The sequence below is a fragment of the Enhydra lutris genome, unplaced genomic scaffold (assembly GCF_002288905.1).
Source record: "Enhydra lutris kenyoni isolate GAN:26980312 unplaced genomic scaffold, ASM228890v2 scaffoldscaffold5, whole genome shotgun sequence".
Lineage (NCBI taxonomy): Eukaryota > Metazoa > Chordata > Mammalia > Carnivora > Mustelidae > Enhydra > Enhydra lutris.
Genome location: NW_019154089.1, coordinates 35,676,324 through 35,696,789, shown reverse-complemented (window position 1 = coordinate 35,696,789; position 20,466 = coordinate 35,676,324). Strand labels below are relative to the sequence as shown.

Here is a 20,466-nt window from a genome sequence, read left to right as displayed (position 1 = left end):
CACAGTTTTAAAAGTCTGACCTTATTTAGACAACAAAACTCCCTTCCTCCCCCCTTCCCCCCTTCCTCCCTCTCTCCCTCCCTCCCTTCCCGCCTGCCTGCTTTCCTTCCTTCCTTCCTTCCCTCCCTCCCTCCCTCCTTCCCTCTCTCTTTCTCTTTATGGTATGAACAGACAACATGAAAGCTCCCTCTTAACAAAGGTTTAAGGATATAGCAAAATATTGCTAATTATAGGCACTATGTCACACAGCAAATTTCTAGAAATTCATCTTGCATAACTGACACTCCCCTCTACCATTTTACTGAGATATAATTGACATATGATGTTGTGTTGGTTTAAGGTGTACAACATAACGATTTGATGTACATATATATTGCGAACTGATTGTCAAAATAAGTTTAGCTAACATCCATCATCTCGCATAGGCACATTTTTTTTCTTATAATGAGATGATTACCTATTTAATGCCATGGCTCAGTAACACCTGAATAATTCTGCTCACCAAAGGGTGCAGGTCTTCCCCTCAGGGAAGTATTGCTCTTTTACTCTTCTTATGCTGTTTATCACTCAGGTGCATATTTTATTATTTCAGTGACAAACAAATAGCTGGGCTTCATCACAAAACACTCTACCTGATGCCCCCCGGTCATGGAAGCCATTCTCCAGCTGACCAGTGAGGTGATTCCCAATTTGCCCATGTGGTACAAACCCTAAGTTCTGTCAAAGAATACAGTTTCAATAGGTAGACTGCAGTTTGAAAGTAGTTCTATTAAAAGTAGCCAAGCAAACCACCTAAGTATAATTATAATTTGTTATACCACTAAGAGAAAAAATTGGGGCACAAAATTGTATATTCACTTCAATCTTACTATGGAAAAAGATGCACCAAAAAGACAAGGGGAAAGACACAAAATGATTTTGTTTGTGCTGAAAACTATGGCTGAGTGCTATTTTCTTCTTCATATATTCCTGCTTCTCTCATGTTTTAAAAAATAAGTGTGTGTTACTTCTATAATCAGAAGACTATTTTAAAACTAATCTTAACTTATCTGGAAAATGAAATTAGTACCTCCATCAATGGGGTTGTCAATGAGATAAAATGAGGTAAAAGATGTGAGTGTGCTTTATAAATCACAAAAAGTAAGCAACTAATGGGTTAGTATTACTGTTTTTCAGTGATGCATAGAAATCTGCCGCATGGCAAGATATAACAATTCTGTTTCTTAAAAAAATGCAAAAGCTCTGATTTCTAGAAAGTATATAAGCAATAAATGAACATTATGCTCTGTGAGAGCACAAAGCAAGTTACATTCACTATGTCCCTCCACAGCATCTAGCTCTATGGAGTATTAACTTTGTTAAAGATAATAAATATTAAATATCATTAATTATGAATTATCAAACATTATAATTATCATTAATAATTAGTTAGATTCTAGATATTGTCATTTTTTGTTTCTTTAATTATGTATAATTAACACTTATCAATGATAGCAATAAACCCTTGGCATTCATATAATATTTTACAGTTTACAACATGTATTAACATATATCTTCTCTTTTAATCTTTACAAAGACTTTCTGGCACAGGGAATATTGTTCCCATTTTTGAGAGGGGAAAACCGTAAAACAGATATGAAAATGATACAGGCTTAACAGAAAATGTTACTCTTAACTGTAATTCCTAAAACTGTGCCATACATCTTATAAGGTGTTTATAGGTCCTTTCTGTCATAAAGGCACAGATACTACATTTTAAAATGTTGCATGGACTTCATAAGCATCCTTTACAAATACGGTTGTTGGTGAATTTATATAATATGTATGTAAATTCTTCCATAACTTAAGTAGGCCCTTAGTTATTATCCTTACCATCTTCAGAAGTACATTAAGTTAGGTTATTATAATCCCAGAGAATGCTCTAGAAATGGTATTTGCCACAGCTTAGAGAACCTGGCATTTGATCTACTTGCAAATTCATGCCCCTGGGCCTTTTTCTTATTGCCAGAGACTCTTCTCTCATGCTCTGGACTCATGGCCAAGCCTCTCACCTTTGAGGAGGGAGTAGTGGACCTCAGCATTGGCTCCCCGGTCACCATCCATGGCTCGGACCTGGAGCAGCTCTGTGCCAGGGGCCGTGGTGTCAGGAACGCTTGCCTCATAGTGGAGCTGGGTGAAGTGGGGTGGGTGGAGGTTTCCATCCTCCACATAAATGGACACCCACACAAAGTTCCTCTTGATGGGCATCTCCTGGTCTCGGACCTGTGGGCCCAAGGGGATAATGCCATGAGCAGCAAATGGAATGGGAGGAGGCAGGGTTAAATTAAGGTCAATGAAATAGAATGCTGGTGGAAAATATATCTAATTGTAACTCTCTGTGTTCTTTTAAATTTTGCTCTCATTTATCCTCTTTTTTAAAAAATAAATTTGTAAATTAGTGATTATTAGGCTTAGCTATTTTCATGGATAATCCCACTTTAGGAGAAAGGCAGAAATAAGCACAGAAACAGTATTGTCCAAATTGGGTCTCAGAGACTATTAGTTCCTCGAGATGTTAACATGTTACGCAGGGGGAAAAAATTCTATGGGTGACTAAATTTAGGGGGCACTGAATTAAATGAAGTTAAAGTTTTCTTTGCTGTAGGATTTTTCAGAGCTTTTATTGTATATTTATGTGCCCAGAGGATGATAAACTAGCACATAAAACCCTGCAACTTGAGCCAGGGAGGCTGGCTTTGATTCTGGTTCCATCATAAAGAACTGTATGATGTTGAGCAAGTTTTTGTCCCTCTGTGGGCCTCAGGTATAAGATGAGAGAAGTGGGCTGGGTCAGGGCTGAGACCCAGTGAGACACATGAGGCACACAGGGCGTAGGTTGAGGGAGGCTCCCTCTCAGGGTCACAAAATTGTAGACACAGAACCCTGAAAGTGAGTCTTTCTTCCATGTTGTGCCCTGCACACCTCACTTCCTCACCCCAGTGCTTGCTGTGGGGGGTGGGGGATGGTCTCCGGTCCTTCCCCACCTCTGACACAATGTCAGGCCCCATTGTGGTCATGCAGTCATGGAGCAGGGAGAGAACTATTGGGGAGTATTTGGAGTGAGCCCAGAGAAAGCTGGGGTTGCATGTGCTTCCTTGGCGGCTCTCCCCTCTTCTTTACTCTTGGACATCACTTATGGTAGGCGCCTCTGGCTGGCTGTGAAATATCACATCTCATGTCATAGATCATCACGGGCATCCGTACACACCAGGGGAAAGGGAACCTTCATCATGCCTCTGTGTGTGTCCACCCCCACACATCCATATGCAAGTGCATCTTCCCGGATTTCTCAGTTTACTCACCATAACTGTCAGCGTGTGATGGGAGGGGCCCGAGCCCAAGTCCAACTTCCCCACCGTTACCAGGACACCACTGCTTGGGTCCAGCTGGAAGAGACTGGCACTTCCCGGGTCTTGGCTGCCATGTATGGTGTAGATGAGGCCCTTGCCCTTGTCTGGATCCGTGGCCTCTACTCGGAGGAGCTCCACCCCAGGCAGTGTGTCCTGGGGAACTCTGACTTCATAATGAGCCTCCAGAAACTGGGGCCGATGGTGATTAACATTGGCAATCATGAAGATGTAGACCTAGGGAGGAGAATGAAAGAGAAGGTAGACCGTAAGCTCTAGGACCTTGTCTTTCTATCTGGTTCTTCACCATATCATCTGTGCCTAGCGTAGTGTCTGGCACACAGCTGTCACTCTATAAATATTTGTTGAATGAATGATAGGGTTTCAAAATCACAAAGCTTTGAAATAACATGCAGTCCAGTGGTTTTCAAAACACAAAATTCTGGTTCAAAGGGCTTTTTTCTTCAAGTGAAATTTTTTATGAAATTCCAACACCTGAAATGGGTAAAACTCAGGCTGAAGCCATAGTAGAAATCCAGGAACCCACTGACCATCATTTCTCATACTCATGGTAGCCCCTATAGAACTCTATCTTAAATTGAAAACTCCTCATTTAGACAAAGCCCTTCATTACACAGAAATCCACAGTGGAAACGAGAATTGTCCCAAGAGCACAGAAGTATAAAGTGTATCGGGTAAGACTGGAGGGCAAAACCTTGATTCCAAATTCAGTGCCCTCTGAGATACACCACATCCACTGCAAGCCCTCCGTAGCTTCATCCCAACCAAGGAGGCCTCCCATCCGCTCTCAGCTCAGGGATCCCTGGGGAGGCTTCTCACCTGGGTGGCAATGGTGTGGGACCCATCGGTCACCTCCACGGTCAAATTATAGTTCGACCTCCTCCTTGTGTCCAGAGGCTTGGCAATGACAATGCTGCCTGTGGTCTTCTCAATATCAAAGTCCATGTCCTTGTCACCACCTGGAGTGGGAGCAGGGGGAAAGCACACACCCTCAGTGATGGTGACGGTAGTAGTGCCCAGGGACTTGGCCGGCAGATTGACAGGAGGTGATAGTAGGTCCTGTCAAGTTATTGTCCAATTTTTTAAGATCTGAGTGATGATACAGAAAAAGGTAAATGTATAAGGACAAATGAGTGCCAGAGGAAGTCCAGTGTTTTCCATAGAACGTGTTCTGCTGCCGGGACTGAAGCAGGCAGGAGTACTGGAGCTCTACCTCAAGGCTTATAGGACAGTTTGCAGAGTCTACATGAAAGAATGAAAGAATGAAACTAACTCTGTTCAACAAGAGGGAATTGATTTCATAAACTATATGAATCTAAAATATAGAATTAACATACAACTATTTAAGTGTCTACTAAATAGAAATCTGTTTAGTGGCATGGAAATATATTCACCTTATATTTTAAAAGGTTATAAAACAATACTTTAATATAATCCTAAGTGTGTGTGTGTGTGTGTGTGTGTGTGTGTAAAGAAAAATGACTAAACAGAAAGACATCAACATTTTGGCTGTGGATTATCTTCTGACTGGTGGGAGTTTGAGTGATTTTAATTCTCTTCTCACACTCATTGGTGTTTCCTTAATGATTTATGGAGTACATGTGTTAATTTTGTACAAAGGGGGAAAAAAGCCAGACAAGAATAGTGAATCAGAATTGAAATTAGATCCAGGAGGTCAAAAAGCTTGGGACTGGTGTACATTTAATCTCTGAACCAGGCCAGGAATCCCTGTAATAGGACTCCACAGTTCATGTGGCCCTGAAACCCTCAGAGATTCTTAACCTGGAATCCCTGGCTGAGTTTCAGAGAATCTATAAACCCTTATATTTGTATGCAAACGTGTCTGTGTGTGTGTGTGTGTGTGTGCGCGCACACATGCACATCTTTCTGGGAAGAGGGCCTGAGCATTCATAAGATTCCCAAACAATTCATCAGAGTCCCAAAGGGGTCTGTGATTCTCCTCTCCCCAGATATTTTAACAAGTCTTCAAAGGAATTGCAGAGAAGACCATGAGAGCTTGGACCCAAGTGTCTCCTATAAAGAAAATGGACACTTCCCCATGATTGTGAGGATAGAACCTGGGATTAGAATACTGAGCATGGCCCCAGGGTACAGCAGTCCTCAGGCTCCTGGTGAATGATGTCAGCTCTACATGGATCTCACATTGAGGCAGGAGAGGAAACATAAGACTTGTGCTTTCTCCCAAGTCTCCCAGGCCCTTGGAGTAACTGAGGTTCTGACCAACTGGGGCTGGTTGGGGAGGGGGTACCAGGGAGGCCATGGAGGCTCTCACTGAGATCATAGCTAGTGTGGAAGGCAAGTTTGGCAGAAGTGCTGCTTCTGCTCACCCGCTGGCCCGGAGAGTAAGGGAAGAGACAGTCACTACTCGTAGCCAGAGGAGGGGCTGCCAGGGAGCATGACCTGAATGAGAGTGCTCAGAAGGACTGGGCTGTGAGCACCAGGGCTGGGCTATAAGGATGGGAGAGGCTGGCCCTCCTAGGGCTCTCACCGGAGATGTTGAACCAGAAGAGACCCGGTCGGCCCTCCACACTGATGACGCCCACCATGTGGTTCACGGGGTCAGTCTCCATGACTGTGAAGCTGTAGTGGGGCTCGTCAAAGGCCAGTGGTATGGAGGAGGACCGGGGCTGGGGGATCCACTCGATGTGTAGCCGGACACTGGCTGAGAGTGGTGGCTGCCCACTGTCTGTTGCTTTGATCTGAAAAGAAGCCAAACCTGAAATTGAGGCTTTGTCTGCAGGGTTGGGGCCAAGAAATAAGAAGACCTGGGTGGTCAGCCAAGAGACAGAGCACCCTGTGACTGGTGGAGCTGGGCTTTTAGCCACTCATCCATTCATTCACCACGCAGTTGAAGGCTCACTGTGAACAGGCACCATGCTAGTTCCTGCAGGCACAGTGGGGAACTAAACAAATAACCTGGGCCCAAGAACTTCATGCATAGTGAAAAAATATCAGAGCCACCATTAACTGAAGCCTTACTGCGTGCTAATTCTCAAGCTGGCCTTGGCATATGGGGCCCTTCCTAACAACCATATACATAAACTAAATAGAATTTATGGAGCTCTCACTAGTATCTGGCCCTGCTCTAAGAGCAATATGTGCTCTATCTAATTTCATTCTCATAACATCCCTAAGAGAGGTACCATTATATCTCCCTTTAGCAGGAGGAAATGCATTCAGCTGTCAGATCAGCTGCCTGGCCAGCAATGAGGCTGGGGTTGGATTCAGGCTGTCAGCCATGAGAGTCCCTGTCGTAGCCACTTGTTATGTTGGCTTCCTACAAGGAAAATGTTCTTATCCCCATTTTACAGATGATGAAACAAAGTTCAAAGAGGCTCAAGGACTTGTCCAAAGTCACACAAGTGTAAAAGGGCAGAGCTAGGCTTGGAACCCAGGCTTACATCCAAAGTCTAGGCTACCCTCACCAAAATCCTTACCTCTAAGAATAGAGCAGATTTCCCAGGCAAGAACCTTACTGCCTTCAAAGAGAAAGGCCCAGAATTCTGATGCTTTGGCTGATGTCAGGGCTCCCATTTCTCTCAGAGAAAGCCAGGGAAGGAAGTACCTACCTTCACCATGCCTAATGGCTGTTTCCCTTCTCCTGTATCCTCAAAAAAATTCCCTTAGCAGATATGACAGTCCCCCCTCTGAGGCCACCATCCCCTCCTCACCGTGAGGATGTTGTATTCTCCAGCTGTGAAGGTGCTGCTGGATGACACCATGCCTGTGGCTGGGTCGATACTGAAGCTCCCTTCATCACTCTCCTCGATCCTGTAGGTGACCCTGCCATTGAGACCCTCATCGGGGTCTGAAGCCACCAGCCTGTACACGGGCCCAGGGGTGGCCGGGCTCAGCCTCTCTGGAAGGCGGACATTGAAGAGCTTGTGCGAGAACACAGGGGGGTTGTCATTGACATCTAAGATGCGTACTACCACCCTGGAGGTGGACTTTAAGGAGGGCTCCCCGTTGTCCAGCACAGTCACCTAGGGACAGAATAGGGTATGAATCGCCAAATGCAAAGCATGAGTATGCATCTCCACCCACTGCAACCCTACCACCACCCCTCCCTTCGATGGCCTGAGAATAGTAGTCGGTCTGTTTGTTGGTATATGCTTACGATTTTTATTATCATACCTTCACCTACTTAGAACCCAGCTCTCCAGTAATCTCACCCACAGGAAAGCTGGAAAGAACTGGAAGAAAACAAAGCCACAGAGGCTCTAGAGAGAAGCTAGTGCTCTTTACTCAGGAGGCCCATGGGCCCTTTCTTGGAAACCATTTACTTTTTTATTTGCTTGTAATTCTCATGAGCTTTGTTCTCCGGTTTCCTTAAGCTACTGGAGGTTAGAAAAAAAACAAATGAGAAGATGTTTGTGAAGGAGTGGGTGGTACCTTTTGAGTCAGACATGTGGACCAATGCATGAAATGAAATCCAGAGGGAGAGAAAAGGCACTAAGACAACTTCAGAATCAGGGGCTATTACATGTAGGGGCAAATCGTCCCACGCATCAATAGCCTCAAGGGCATCCTACAAGATAGGACATTTCCACTCTAAGTGGTTCTGAATTTTTAAAATATTTTGGTGTCTAAAGAGAAGTACCTCTACTGAACTAGGGAGAATGCCTCCGTCCCAGAAGGCCATTTAGTAGCTGATTACTAATATTACCTATTTCTGACAAAGGGAATGTGCAGACCTGGGAGCACAGAAGGCCAATTTATTTCAATTCTGCAGAAGAATGTGTGTCCCTCCCACCCGACGTCTTTAAGACTGAAAGAGATGCCTGTTAATCAGTTACGGATGGCTCCAAAAGGGGTATAACTAGATTCCTTCTGATTTACTCCCCTCTTCTCTGATTTACTGACTCCTCCTGTTGGATTGGGCCCCAGGGATGTTTACGTGATTTTAGAAACATCCTAGAACCCACAGCTCTAGAGAACAAAGGTCTGGGTTTTCATCGGGGCTCAGCTACTGCCCTAGTACTTGACCTGGGGTGACACTCTCTCTCTCTCTCTCTCTGGCTATAGGGATGGGCTGGAAACCAGACTCAACAAGTACATAGCACATGTGTACCACTCCCTCTTCCAGCACTCACTGCAGGCTTTACTAATCAATCAGTGCTTCCTGCCCAGTCCAGACATGGTTTCAGATTCCTTCCCTTCCCTGTGCTAGAGAGCCAGGGAAGCCCCTGAGAGTCGTGGCCACCAACCAGGGCAAGACTCAGCCTAAGAAACTCCTCCACCCTGAGCCCAGGGCCCTCGTCAGCCACAGTGCCTGGAGACACGCGTGTGGCCTCAGGGCCTGGCTCAGCTTCCGCTTGGACTCCTTCAGGAGGTTTTTGAATCCAGTGAATGAGTTCACACCATTACTCACCTCCAGGATATGTTCATCCTTGTTCTCTCTGTCCAGCTGCCGGGCGGTGGATAGGAGACCTGGGGGAGAGGTGGAAGGATGGAGACCTGAGCAAAGGGCTCCCCAGGCCACTTTCTTGGGAGTGAGTTCGCAGATACATCAAATCCTAGGGCAGAATTTTTCTGGTCTTTGGAGAATAAGGACATTACAGAGGAATGGGACTCTGGAGAAGAAAGGGAAGTGAGGAAGTAGGAGAGCACAGCAGAGATAATGGGATCAGTGGAGGTTCCCATCTATGTCCTGTTTTCACCGGTAGTAGGGATGCTGTGTGCAATGTACTATGGGGGGAGGGAGAAGCAGCTTGTGTCCTCTGGGCTCCTCTCAGCTTGCCTGTAAATTAAAGAAGGTGGATTTGGTTATCTGTAAGTCTAGTTTTAATTTTCTGAGTCACTACGGCTATAAATTGAGGCCACCTGAGGCCACAAAAGAGAGAAGATTCTCTGTAGGCATCAGGGAAGTCAAGATGGAGGTAATGCAAGAAGGGCATCCAAGCCCACAGACAGAGCGGTCCGGACTGGGTAGGGAAGGTCTCTTAAGAGAAAGCAGAGCAGATAGAGGTCAGGGGGTCATCTGAAATTTTCAGTAAGTTTTTTTCTCTTGTTTAGGCAGTTAAATGATGGAGTAATGAAGTGTGGGGATGTGGGCTCAGTGAGGAGAGGGGAGGGGATTTGGTGTTGGGGTGGAGCCTCCAGTGCCAGAAATGGGATCGACCTCTGTTAGGTGAGTGTTCTTGCCTTTTGCAATAGAACCGAGTCACCGGTAGAACCAAACTCCCTCTCTCCTCTGAGCAGTCTCCGAGGGACTCTTTCTTCCCTGCTGCGGGCAGACATGGGGGCAGGGGAGCAGAGAAGGTTTCTGGAAAGCCCCACAGCCAGAAGCCCTTTCAGTCAGGGAAGAAAGACACATTCCGCTGGGACAGTGTGACTGTTGTCCCAGGTGACCCCACTCAGCTTATCCCCAAGATGAGGTGCCTGACAAGGAAGGACCCAGGATCTAGGGGGCCCCCAGAAATAGTGCAGGGACGAGAGGGCCTCAGCTGGTAAACCTTCCCTCTGGCTCCGTGCTGGCTTTCCTCCCTGCACCTTCTCTCTCTCCATTCCCTCTTGTCCCTTTCCTTTCTGTCTCTCTCTCTCTGTTTCTCCCTCACCATCCTCCTTCTCTTTCCCTTACCCCTCTCTGCTGCTCTCCCTTCCCCTGTTTACCTCTCTGAATCTCACACATTTTTTCTCTGTCTCTCTGATTTTTCTTCTTTCTCTCCTTTCTCTCACCACGACATCCCCTGACCTTCTAAGAGCCAGTGTCCCTGTAATTGCTGCCTGTGGCTTCTGGGTCATTGCCTCTGTTGTCAGCCTCATCCCCCTCTCTGAGGTCAGTGTCTGGATTCCCAGGAAGCACCATGTAGAATGAGGACATGGCAGAGCCACCCACGGGGCTGTGTGAGGGCCAACTGAGTGCCCTTCCTGGCATGAGGTAGGCTTCATCATTTCTCCTCTCCAAACAGATGTTTCCCATCACCCATCTCAGGCCCATCTTTGACTTTTCCTCATCCGATGATTTTCCAACCACTGTCAATTCCTCTTCTGATGGATTCCAGATCCTTCTACACCATTCACCTGGCCCACCACCCTCTAGGTCTTACCCCAACCACTTGCCCAGCTCCCTTTCCCTCGGGATCCTAACAGCCAACACTCATGGAGTTCCTGTGTGTTGTTCTTCCAAGCTCTTTCTCTCTCTCTCTCTCCTTCTCTCAATTAACTCATCTAATCTTCACAACCAGTCGGGAGGGGGCCATTATCCTCTGCACTTGACTGGTGGGAAAACTCAGGCAAAGAGCAGCTGAGTAACTGTCCCAAGATCTTATAGTGAGTAAGTGGGGAAATGGGATCTGCCTTTAGACAAGTGACCTACTTACTGGCTCATCCTCCCTACTGGCTATTGCTTCAGTGGCTCTCCCTGCCCAGGGGTCCTCGCAGACTGCTGCCTGTCAGTCCTCCCCCACCTTCCACTCAGCATGCCCACCCCCGCTTCATGCAGCCATTGCTACTGCACCACACCGAGCATCTCCCTCTCTCCTCTGAGCAGTTGCAGCACCATGTCTACACATATCTTACAACAGGGCTCCTTTGCACTGGCTCCTTCAGTTTTTTATACCCAGATCTTCATGCTCATGATGGGTGGAATGCCTGAAACTGTGTTTCCTTATCTTCGCATCTCAACCTAGCACATAGTTTAAATGCTTCATAAGGACAGACACCTTTAAACATTTGCAGAACAAATGTGTGAATCTCTCACTTCCCTAGAGATCGTAGATGCTGGCAGAGATTCATTCATTTCCATCTTATTTGTTGAGGTCCTACTGTGTGCCAGGCACTGAAGATATTATAGAGGGCAAAAACAGTCAAGGTTCTTTTTCTAGAAAGCCTTTGAAGCTTAGTGGAGGACAGGGATAATTAATGGAATAATCACACAAATGAACATAATGTTGTATGTGATAAGTGTTTAAAGAAGAAAGGGGTGGATGGTGCTAGGAGATGTATTGTAGTGTCAGGAAAAACTCCTCTCAAGAAAGAACAGCTGGGCTAGGATCTGAGAGAAGAGCAGAAGTTAGCCAGACAAAAGGAGAGGAGAAGAAACTTCTGGAAGAAAGTACAACATGAGCAAAGGCCATGTGGACTGAAATAGGTCACATGGCTGAAACCAGAGCGTGGCAGGGTGAGAAAGGCAGGATAAAGCCCAAAAGGTCAGCATGGGCCATGTCAGACCCAAGTGTGTGAGACATGTTAGGATCTGACTTTATCTTAGGAATGTAGGGAAACCATCCAAGGTATCCAAGCAAGGAAGTGGGACAATATAATGGTGGTAAGAAGGGTGGACTGGGGGTTCTATTGTTGACTTAATTATTTTATTTTTAAATGTTCATGCTGGTTAAAATTTCTTCTCCTCAACTGCAGGAAGACTAAGAACATCTCTGCTCTCTAGGGCATTTTGCCAGACCCTGTGTCAAGGAACTGTTGACAGTAAACAGAGTAGGGATTTGGAAGATGTTGAGAAGCCAATGCCTTAGGTGAGAGACCTCTTCTTTCTTCTGAAAGGGGAGGGACAGGATGGGCCCAGGTAGAGAGCCAACTTGAGCCTATTTTCCAGGGTGAAACGGTCCTTCTAAAAGGACTAACCCATTCCCGGAGGTCAAAAGTTAATGTCTGTGCAAAGACACTCATGTCCTCCAGCACTGTCTGTCCCAGTACTTCCAGGCTCATGCTTCCCTTTGTTTCCTTTTGTCTGAAAGATGGGAGGCTAGTTTTCTCCCTTTCCACCTCCTCCAATCTCACCAAGGTTCTGTCCTTCCAAGAGTCAATTATTGGAGGGACACCTGTCTGTTGAGCATCCGACTCTTGATTTTGGCTCAGGCCATGATCTCAGGGTCATGGGATGGAACCCAAAGTTGAGCTCTGTGTTCAGCAGGGAGTCTGCTTGAGATTCTCTCTCTCTTTCCCTCTCTCCCCTCCTTGGCCCCTCATGTGCGTGCTCACTCTCTCTCTCAAATAAATAAATAAATCTTTAAAAATAAAAAAGTGAATTTTTGCAGCCAGAGAATAGGATCTTGGGTTCAGAGGAGAAAGCATCAGCTTCCTCTGTTATAGGATTGTTGTTCATCCTCTAGGAGAAAGATGTGGCCTTGAAGACACATCCACAGTAGTGAGAGCTAGCTCCCAAATTCCAACACCAACAGGAGCCAGGCAGATAGCATAGATTCGGGGAGCAGGCTGGGAATAGTACAACAGGGAGTGAGGCAACTGTGGAGATGGGAGGACATGCACCTGATCTGCACTGGAAGCTGCTGTTGGCTCCAGCCAGTTGCAGCCCTGTGCAAATATGGGGTCAGTGTGGCCAGATCGCCACACTGTTTTTATGAACAACCAGAAATCTGGCATGTTTTATGGAATTTTCTAATTTTTAAGTGTTGGCAACAACTTGAAAAGTCATTGCTTAAAACTTGCACAGGCCAAATAAAACACCTCTGTGAGCTCTGACTGGCTCACTGCTACAAGCTCACGACCTGTGGATTCCTCTAAACCATCCACTGTCCTTGTCCCAGTGGCCTTGAGCCAAGGATAGGTGTTTGTGAGACAGTTGACTCCGCTGAAGTGGCCCTCCATTGCCACCACTTTGTGGGCAGGCTGGAGATCAGTTTAGAACTAGGGTTAAGAGATTCCATCTGTGGCTATGACTCAGGGAAGGGGTGGGTTTGGGAACACTCACAGGTCTGAAATATCCCAGCTTGACCATGAGGCAAGCTTTTTAGCTTCCCTAGGCCCCAAGGAAAGAAATCCAACATATTCTTATTTTCCCAGAGACACAGACTTAGTAGAGCAGTGATTCTCAAACTTAGTACACATAAGAATCCCCTAGATATTTTGTTAAATAAAGTACGGATTTCTGGGCCCCGCCCTGTGTTCTGAGTCAGTAGGTATAATGTGGGGCCTCAGAATATGAGTTTCTAACAAGTTCAATGGTGATGTTGCTGGTCTAGGACCAAACTTTGAAAAGCACTGTGGTAGAGATCACGATTCACCCAGATTTCTGAGGTCCTTACCTGTGAAAGGGTGAATTGCAAAGAATCCCATGTTGTTCCCACTGGTGATGTTAAAGGTCAGCTTTCCTTTGGAGCTGGAGTCCGGGTCCTGGGCATCCAGCTGAAGCACAGAAGTATGCAAGGGTGCATCCTCCTGGACAGAAGGGTAGAACACGGGCCTGGACATCTGGGGTGGGTTGTCGTTGACATCCGTAACCTCAATGTAGACTTCAGTTACAGAAGAGAGAGGTATGGAACCCCTATCCACTGCCAGTACCGTCAGCCAGTAGCAGGACACAAATTCTCGGTCCAGGGGTGCCAGAGTCTGAATAATACCTAGGGACAGTTGATCACCAAACCCAAAATATTTTAGATCCCACAGTAGCTTCAGAAATCACCTTACTTAGGGGTGCCTGGGTAGCTCAGTGGGTTAAAACCTCTGCCTTAGGCTCAGGTCATGTTCCTAGGGTCCTGGGATCGAGCCCCACATCAGGCTCTCTGCTCAGCAGGGAGCCTGCTTCCTCCTCTCTCTCTTCCTGCCTCTCTGCCTACTTGTGATCTCTGTCTGTCAAATAAATAAAATCTTAAAAAAAAAAAAAAAGAAAAAGAAATCACCTTACTTAATAGTCCCCAAATGGTACTATGGAAATAGGAATTCCACAAGAAAGGGGGACTGCTGCCAAGGTCACGTAGGAGCTGCAGAGTCAAACAGGGGAATTCATATCCTTTTGCAGAGGCTCTCAGAGCCTTTCTTTGCTAAAATAGGCCCATGGCAATTGTCCTTAAACCAGTTCCTTCAAGTGTCAGGTATTATAGGTGCCAATTTGAGAGTTATAGATTTGATGAATAAACTGCTGTCCCCCTTTCCAGCATCTTAATGATTTCAGAATCTTCATTAGTTCACTCACTCCATGAATTGCTTCCTTACAGGCCAGCACTGTTCTAGAGGTCCATGGTCCAATAGTAAGCAAAAGAGGCTTACACCCTAAGTTCTCATGGGTCACACTCAGCTGGAAGGACTTGTGAGAGGACAGGGCCCAGGTCCACAGCCATAGCATGTTCGAACTGAAGGAACCCCATGCCTTTTCAGGTGGGGAGTTGAGGCCCAGACAAAGAATATGATTTGATCAAGATCATGTAGCAAGTGGGCAGAAGAGCTGGCTCTGTCATTGAATCTCAGTCTAATGCTCTTTCTACCACATCACCCTACCCTTCACCCTGGAAATAAACTGCCCATCAGATTGTAAGCTCCGAGGCCATTGGCCTCGCCAATGACCTACCTTCATTCACCTGGGATCTCCCCTAAAGTGCCTAAAGTCCAGAACCTCAAAAGCAGTGTGTGCTTGCCAGTATTTGTTGAATTGTACTTATTTTCTATGAAGCTTAAAAGGAATAACTAAGTTGATGCCACCTTTTTGGAGGGCAATTTGGAATTATCTATTAACACTGAATATATGCATCATGCATTGACCCAGCAACTGCATTTTTAAGAGATTTTCCTATAGAGATTCATGCATATGAGCAAAAGTATACGATCAAAGATATGACATCTATATGATATAATAAAATGTAGCTATTAAAAAAGAAAGGGAAATATATGCATTGAGATAGGAGATATTCTGGTGTAATGTTATGGAGAGAAAAAGTATTGCAGACTTAGTGTCTTTTGTATTCTTTTCTCATACAATAAAATAAGCAGTGATGATAAATTTATAAGATTATAGACCAAATTGTTAATAAAGATTAAATCTGGGGACACAAAAAAATACATTCATTTTAAAATTATATATAAAAATTTATAACCATGATGCATTACCTCTATAGGCATATATGTATAATATGTTATATATAATAGTTATATATAATATATAATATGTACTGTGTAATATATGTATGTATATAAATGTATACACAGATGCCAATGAGATGGGTGATTTGACTTCAACGGATACACACACATACACACACACACAAACATCTCCAATATGATAAAGATAAATTTAAAATAAAATAAAAGGGACAAAAAGGGGAGTCCCTATTTATTGCCTTTCTTTCTAGCCTGCAGCCTGTCTTCTTTCAGGACAGCCCCTGTTCTCTTTAGGCCATTGTCTCCCAGCACCTGGCATTCCCATCCACCCCACTTTCGGTACCTGTGTCTTGATTGATGCTAAAGGCTGCAAGACTGGTGCCAGCCCTCAGGAAGTACTGGAGCTCCCCATCCAAGCCACTGTCCTCATCGTGGGCAGTCACTACCATCACCTGGGTGCCCGAGGGGCTATTTTCCTGCACTTGGCCCTGGTGCACAAAGGAGGAAAAGCGAGGAGGGTGGAGATTCTCATTCACATCCAGGACTATCACTTCCATGTGGCAGAGGGTCCTGCGGGCCAGGGGCCTCCCACTGTCACTGGCCCACAAACTCAGATTGTATTCAGCCCGCCTCTCAAAATCCAGCTCTCTCTCCAGACTGAGTGCGCCAGTCATCAGGTCCACATGGAAGGTCCCATGGGCATCATCCAGCAGGACGTAACGCACTTCTCCCGAAGGACCCACATCAGGATCAGAGGCATCCAGAAATGTTAGAATAGTTCCTGGAGGCATATCCTCTGGGACTTTCAGACTGCTGAGTTCTGTGATGCATTGAGGAGAGTTGTCATTGGCATCTTCCAATGTGATTATCAGGTCAGTGACAGAGAAGAGCTGGTGGCCCTTCCTGGGCTGATCCCTGGCCTCCACCTTGAGTATATATTGTGGCTCTGATTCCCGGTCTAGGTGTCCTGTGACAGCTAGTTCCCCGGTGAGGGGATGAAGGGCGAACTTCTCTGTGGGGCTTAGCAGGGTGTAGCGAACCCTCCCATTGTCATCCGAGTCAGCATCTTTTGCTTTCAACTCTGCAATTGTGGTTCCAACTTCTGTGTCCTCTGAGATGGTTATCTGGTACCCACCAGGAGGAAATCTGGGAGCATTGTCATTCCAGTCTTTCACATTCACCGTCAGCAGCTTCCAGGACGACTTCTGGGGAGTGCCCAGGTCATACACTGTTACATTGAGGATGTAGAAACTGGTGGCTTCATAGTCCAGAGGGGCAGCTACAGTGAGCATCCCTGTCTCCAGCTCCATGTCAAAGCAGCCCTCATCATTGCCATCTGCAATCACATAGACCAGTTTGCCATTATAGCCACTGTCAGGGTCAATGGCTGCCAGGCGGGCCAGGGAGGTACTGACAGGAACCCGCTCAAGGATGTCAATGGACTGTGGGAAATGGTCCTCAAACTGGGGGGTATGGTGATTGATCTGATATGCACTTAAGGAAATGAAGTCCTCATCATTGGAGTCCTGGTTCTGAAACCCAACAGAATGGAGGATGGTCTTTGTGAAATGTGTCAGTACTCCTGTGTTATCACACGTTATAGGGACTTCGAAACGAGGGTCTTTTACTACAGTAACATTCAAAGTGGTGGGCGAGGCATAGTGTTTCCCGTCTGAGGCTGTAATTTTCAGGAAATAGTTGATGGGTTGACCTGTTGTATGATTCATAAAAGAGCGTCTGAGCGATATCACTCCAGAGAAATGATTTAGATCAAAATACTGTAGTTCATTGCCTGACACAAACTCATATTTTAGGTTCTGAAGCTCATCCACATCTATGGCTGACACGGTCATTACAGATTTTCCTACTGGCCAGTCTTCACGGATAGACCCAGTGCAGTTGACTTGCTCAAACATAGGCTTGTTGTCGTTCAAGTTCTTGAGCCTAAGAGATATAGACACTTCCTTTTCTTGGCGAAATGGGGATCCCCAGTCTGATGCCCGTACCCGGAAGGTATAAATTCTTTTCATGAGCTCATAGTCCATGGGTTTGGAGGTGGAGATGATCCCCAGGTAAGGGTCGATAGAAAAGGGCACAGCTTTTGGACGAGTGATGGAATAGGTGACATATCCATTCTCTCCATGATCCTTGTCTGTGGCACTAACCATCAAAATGCTGGTGCCTGGTGGGATGTTCTCATCAAAGGTACCATCATAGGAGGACCTGTTGAAGATGGGGGCATGGTTGTTACAGTCCACAATATCGATGACCACAGTGGTGGAGGCCAGGCCTGGTGAGGTTCTGATGTGCAGCTGGTATTGGGCTCGGTCACGGAAGTCCAAGAGCTTTGTGGTGGTGATGAGTCCAGTGCGAGCATTAAGTCTAAACCCCACATTCTCTGCGGATGGCTTTAGAACATACTGCAGGTTAGGGAAAGCTCGTGTTACCTTCACCATCACCACGCGGCTCCCAGGAGGGGAGACCTCACTAAGCTGCACTCTGTAAACAGCCTTCTCAAACTTAAGGGAAGCCAGTTTGGAAGGTGGTAGGTGAAAGCCCCTGATCTGGGAATAAAAAGAAGTTCTGCTCCCACTCCTGGCCTGTAGGCTGAGGTTGAATCCATGAAGGTGCTCCAGCCAGTTGATGTCTTTGACCGACACCAAACTGAACTCATTACTGCAGGTGTAAGACTTGATGGCTTTGAAGTACTTTCCAGAGTCACCACCAACAATTTCCAGGGAGTCCACTTCAGCACCTGAGCTGTTTGCGTCTACCATCACAGTGGCATAGGTGGTATCCTCTCTGCTGTCTGGCGGAGCCACCACCACTGAGATGATGGCTGGGGGCTTCCTGAGGGCAGGCTCCACGTGGATGACGAGTGCAGCCAGATTACCAAAGCCATTGCCCTCTGAGATTTTCCTCATGCGGTCCACAGCCAGCACCTGGAGCTCATACCTCCCTCTCCAGGTGACATTGAGCTTCCCAGCCAAGGTGACCACACCACTGGTGGGATGGATGGCAAACATCTCTGACCTCGTGTTAAAGGCATAATAGAACTGGGCATTCTGGCCCAGATCAGCATCTGTGGCAGTCACCTTACAGATGGGGCTCTTGAGGGACATGTCCTCAGAGATGGTGACTCGGTATGAGGGTGGGGAGAAGAGGGGCTTCAGGTCATTCTGGTCCAGGATGTGGACCACCACACGGGTCAAAGCTTCTAACTCCAAGGTCTTCTCTGTGGCCTGGATGATGAGGGTGTAGCTGTCTCGCACCTCCCTGTTCAGGAGGGCCGTGTTGCTGCTCTTTGTCCTTATTCTCAGAAAGCAGAAGTTGCCCACCACATATTCCTCTGTTTTAAACACATTGGCCACATCCCCAGAGATAATCCGGTATCTCACTACCCACTGGGGCTCGGCCAGGTAAATGCCCATTTTCACAGAGCTTTCCACGTAGGTCTTGGGGGCAGAGTTTTCGTAGATGGTTGCATTATAGAGAGTGTGTGTGAAGCGCCAGGTGGAGGAGGAGACAAGCCCTTCTCGGGGCTTCTCACAGGTTGTACAATGGAGCAAGAAAATGACAAAGCCCAAGAAGGCAATAATCATGATGGAAAAACTCCTGAAGCCCTAGGTTTAAAAAAAAAAAAAAGGAAAGGGTGTAAGTTAGGAAAGAAACGGCTCCTACTGCTGTGGTTCTTAGCTGGGGTGATTTTGCCCCTCAGGGTACACCTGGCCATGTATGAAGATGTTTTCCATTCTCCCAGCTTGTGGGGGAGGGGGAGCTACTGACATCTAGTGGATAGAGGTTGGGGTGCTGCTAAACATCCTACATCGCATAGGATGGCCCCCCAACAACAAAAAAATGTCAGTAGTGCTGAGGTTGAGAAACCCTGTATTTGAAGACTATCTGATGAGTTTAAGTGCTTTCTCAGGGGTCCCTGGCAGATACAACCCTGACCACTTGACTCCTTTTCCCAAAAAACCTTCAAGGGCTCCCCAGCGATGGTGGAATAGTTTCCTCCAGGGACCTAAGCTTGGCAATCTGGCTCTAGGTACTTCCTACAAGACCCTCCCATCAAGGCTGAGGTCCGCGCAAACTGAGGTGCGTCAGCACCTGCAGGGGCTACAGAAAAGCAAAGTGACCAAGATCATGGACCTGGCATCAGGCTGCTTGACCATCAGCCAGCCCCGGCTCCACCACTTACTAGCTGGGTGATTTTCTGGGCAGGTTATTTAACCTCTGTGAGCCTTGATTTCCTCTTCTTTAGCATGGGGATAAGGATATTATCTACCTCATTGGATTGTTGTGAAAATTGAATGAAATAAAGGGAAATGACTCAGCAGGGTGCCTGGGACATAGAAGTTTTAACTTAATATTGGCTATTTTTAGTAATAGGAAACTCAGTTTCATAAAGGGAAGGGACCCATCCAGGGCCTGAACAGCTAGATAGAGGCAAAGCAAGAATTAGACTTGGGGCTCCTTGCATCACAAGTCAGGGCTGCTTCCCCTATCCCAGGTCTATCTGCCCCTGTCCCACCACTAGTCCCTTTGGATAGGGCCTGATTCTGACTCATCCTGTAACTTCAAATCTCCTGGAATGTCAGAGCTACAATGGAACTTTGAGACATGGAGTGCTCACCTGACTCATGCATAGATGGGGAAATAGAGCCCCAGAGTGGGGACTGAGTCTTGCCCCATTTCACATAGTGGGTGGCCAGGAAAGAACTAGTCCCTGGGGGTTGTTGAAGTAGCCATGAATGAGTACTTCTCCCCCTAAGACCTGCTGTGGCTCCCATTCTCTCCTGTGCCATTTCCCACATGGCTCATCCATGAACTCCAGCCTGGGTTAAAGTCCAGACTGGGTTAAAAGTCCAACCTCAGGATTAAGGAAAGGGAGAAGATAGAAGGGGAGTAAGGGAGGGCAAAATTTGGTTGCCAGATTCGACCTTCCAGAAGCCAAGTATGAGGCTGCATACACCAGGCTTGTGCCTGGCTTGCCCGTGAGTCTTGACTCCAAGGAGCTTCGTGGCTGTCAGCCAGATGTGCAGAGCATTCCTGGATGAAACAGGCAAGACTTGTTTTTCCAGTTGCCTCACTCTTCAAAGGCAAGGAAGAGTTAAACTCCCGGGGCAAGAGGGGAAAGGAGAGGCTTGCATCCTTGTCTTTCCAGAGTCCTGAGGGAGCTGAATGCAGCTTCTTTAAGACCTCGCGGGGAGCATCCCAACCTGGGAGGCAGAAGTGGAAAAGTCTG

The 20,466-nt window shown here is 46.6% G+C and overlaps 1 protein-coding gene across 1 annotated transcript in view; it reads right to left on the bottom strand.

Moving 5' to 3' along the window:
- Positions 1–18,846, bottom strand: part of LOC111141105 (FAT atypical cadherin 2) — a 58,052-nt gene extending 39,206 nt beyond the window's left edge. Inside the window, exons 1-8 of the mRNA XM_022493437.1 lie at positions 15,562–18,846; positions 13,433–13,747; positions 8,800–8,858; positions 7,100–7,411; positions 5,917–6,127; positions 4,227–4,366; positions 3,342–3,623; positions 2,052–2,262 (exon numbers count right to left, since the gene is read on the bottom strand). Of these exons, the coding sequence (XP_022349145.1) occupies positions 2,052–2,262; positions 3,342–3,623; positions 4,227–4,366; positions 5,917–6,127; positions 7,100–7,411; positions 8,800–8,858; positions 13,433–13,747; positions 15,562–18,820 (4,789 nt within the window). The 5' untranslated portion in view covers positions 18,821–18,846. The remainder of the gene's footprint in view (positions 1–2,051; positions 2,263–3,341; positions 3,624–4,226; positions 4,367–5,916; positions 6,128–7,099; positions 7,412–8,799; positions 8,859–13,432; positions 13,748–15,561) is intronic.
- Positions 18,847–20,466: the final 1,620 nt, after the last annotated feature.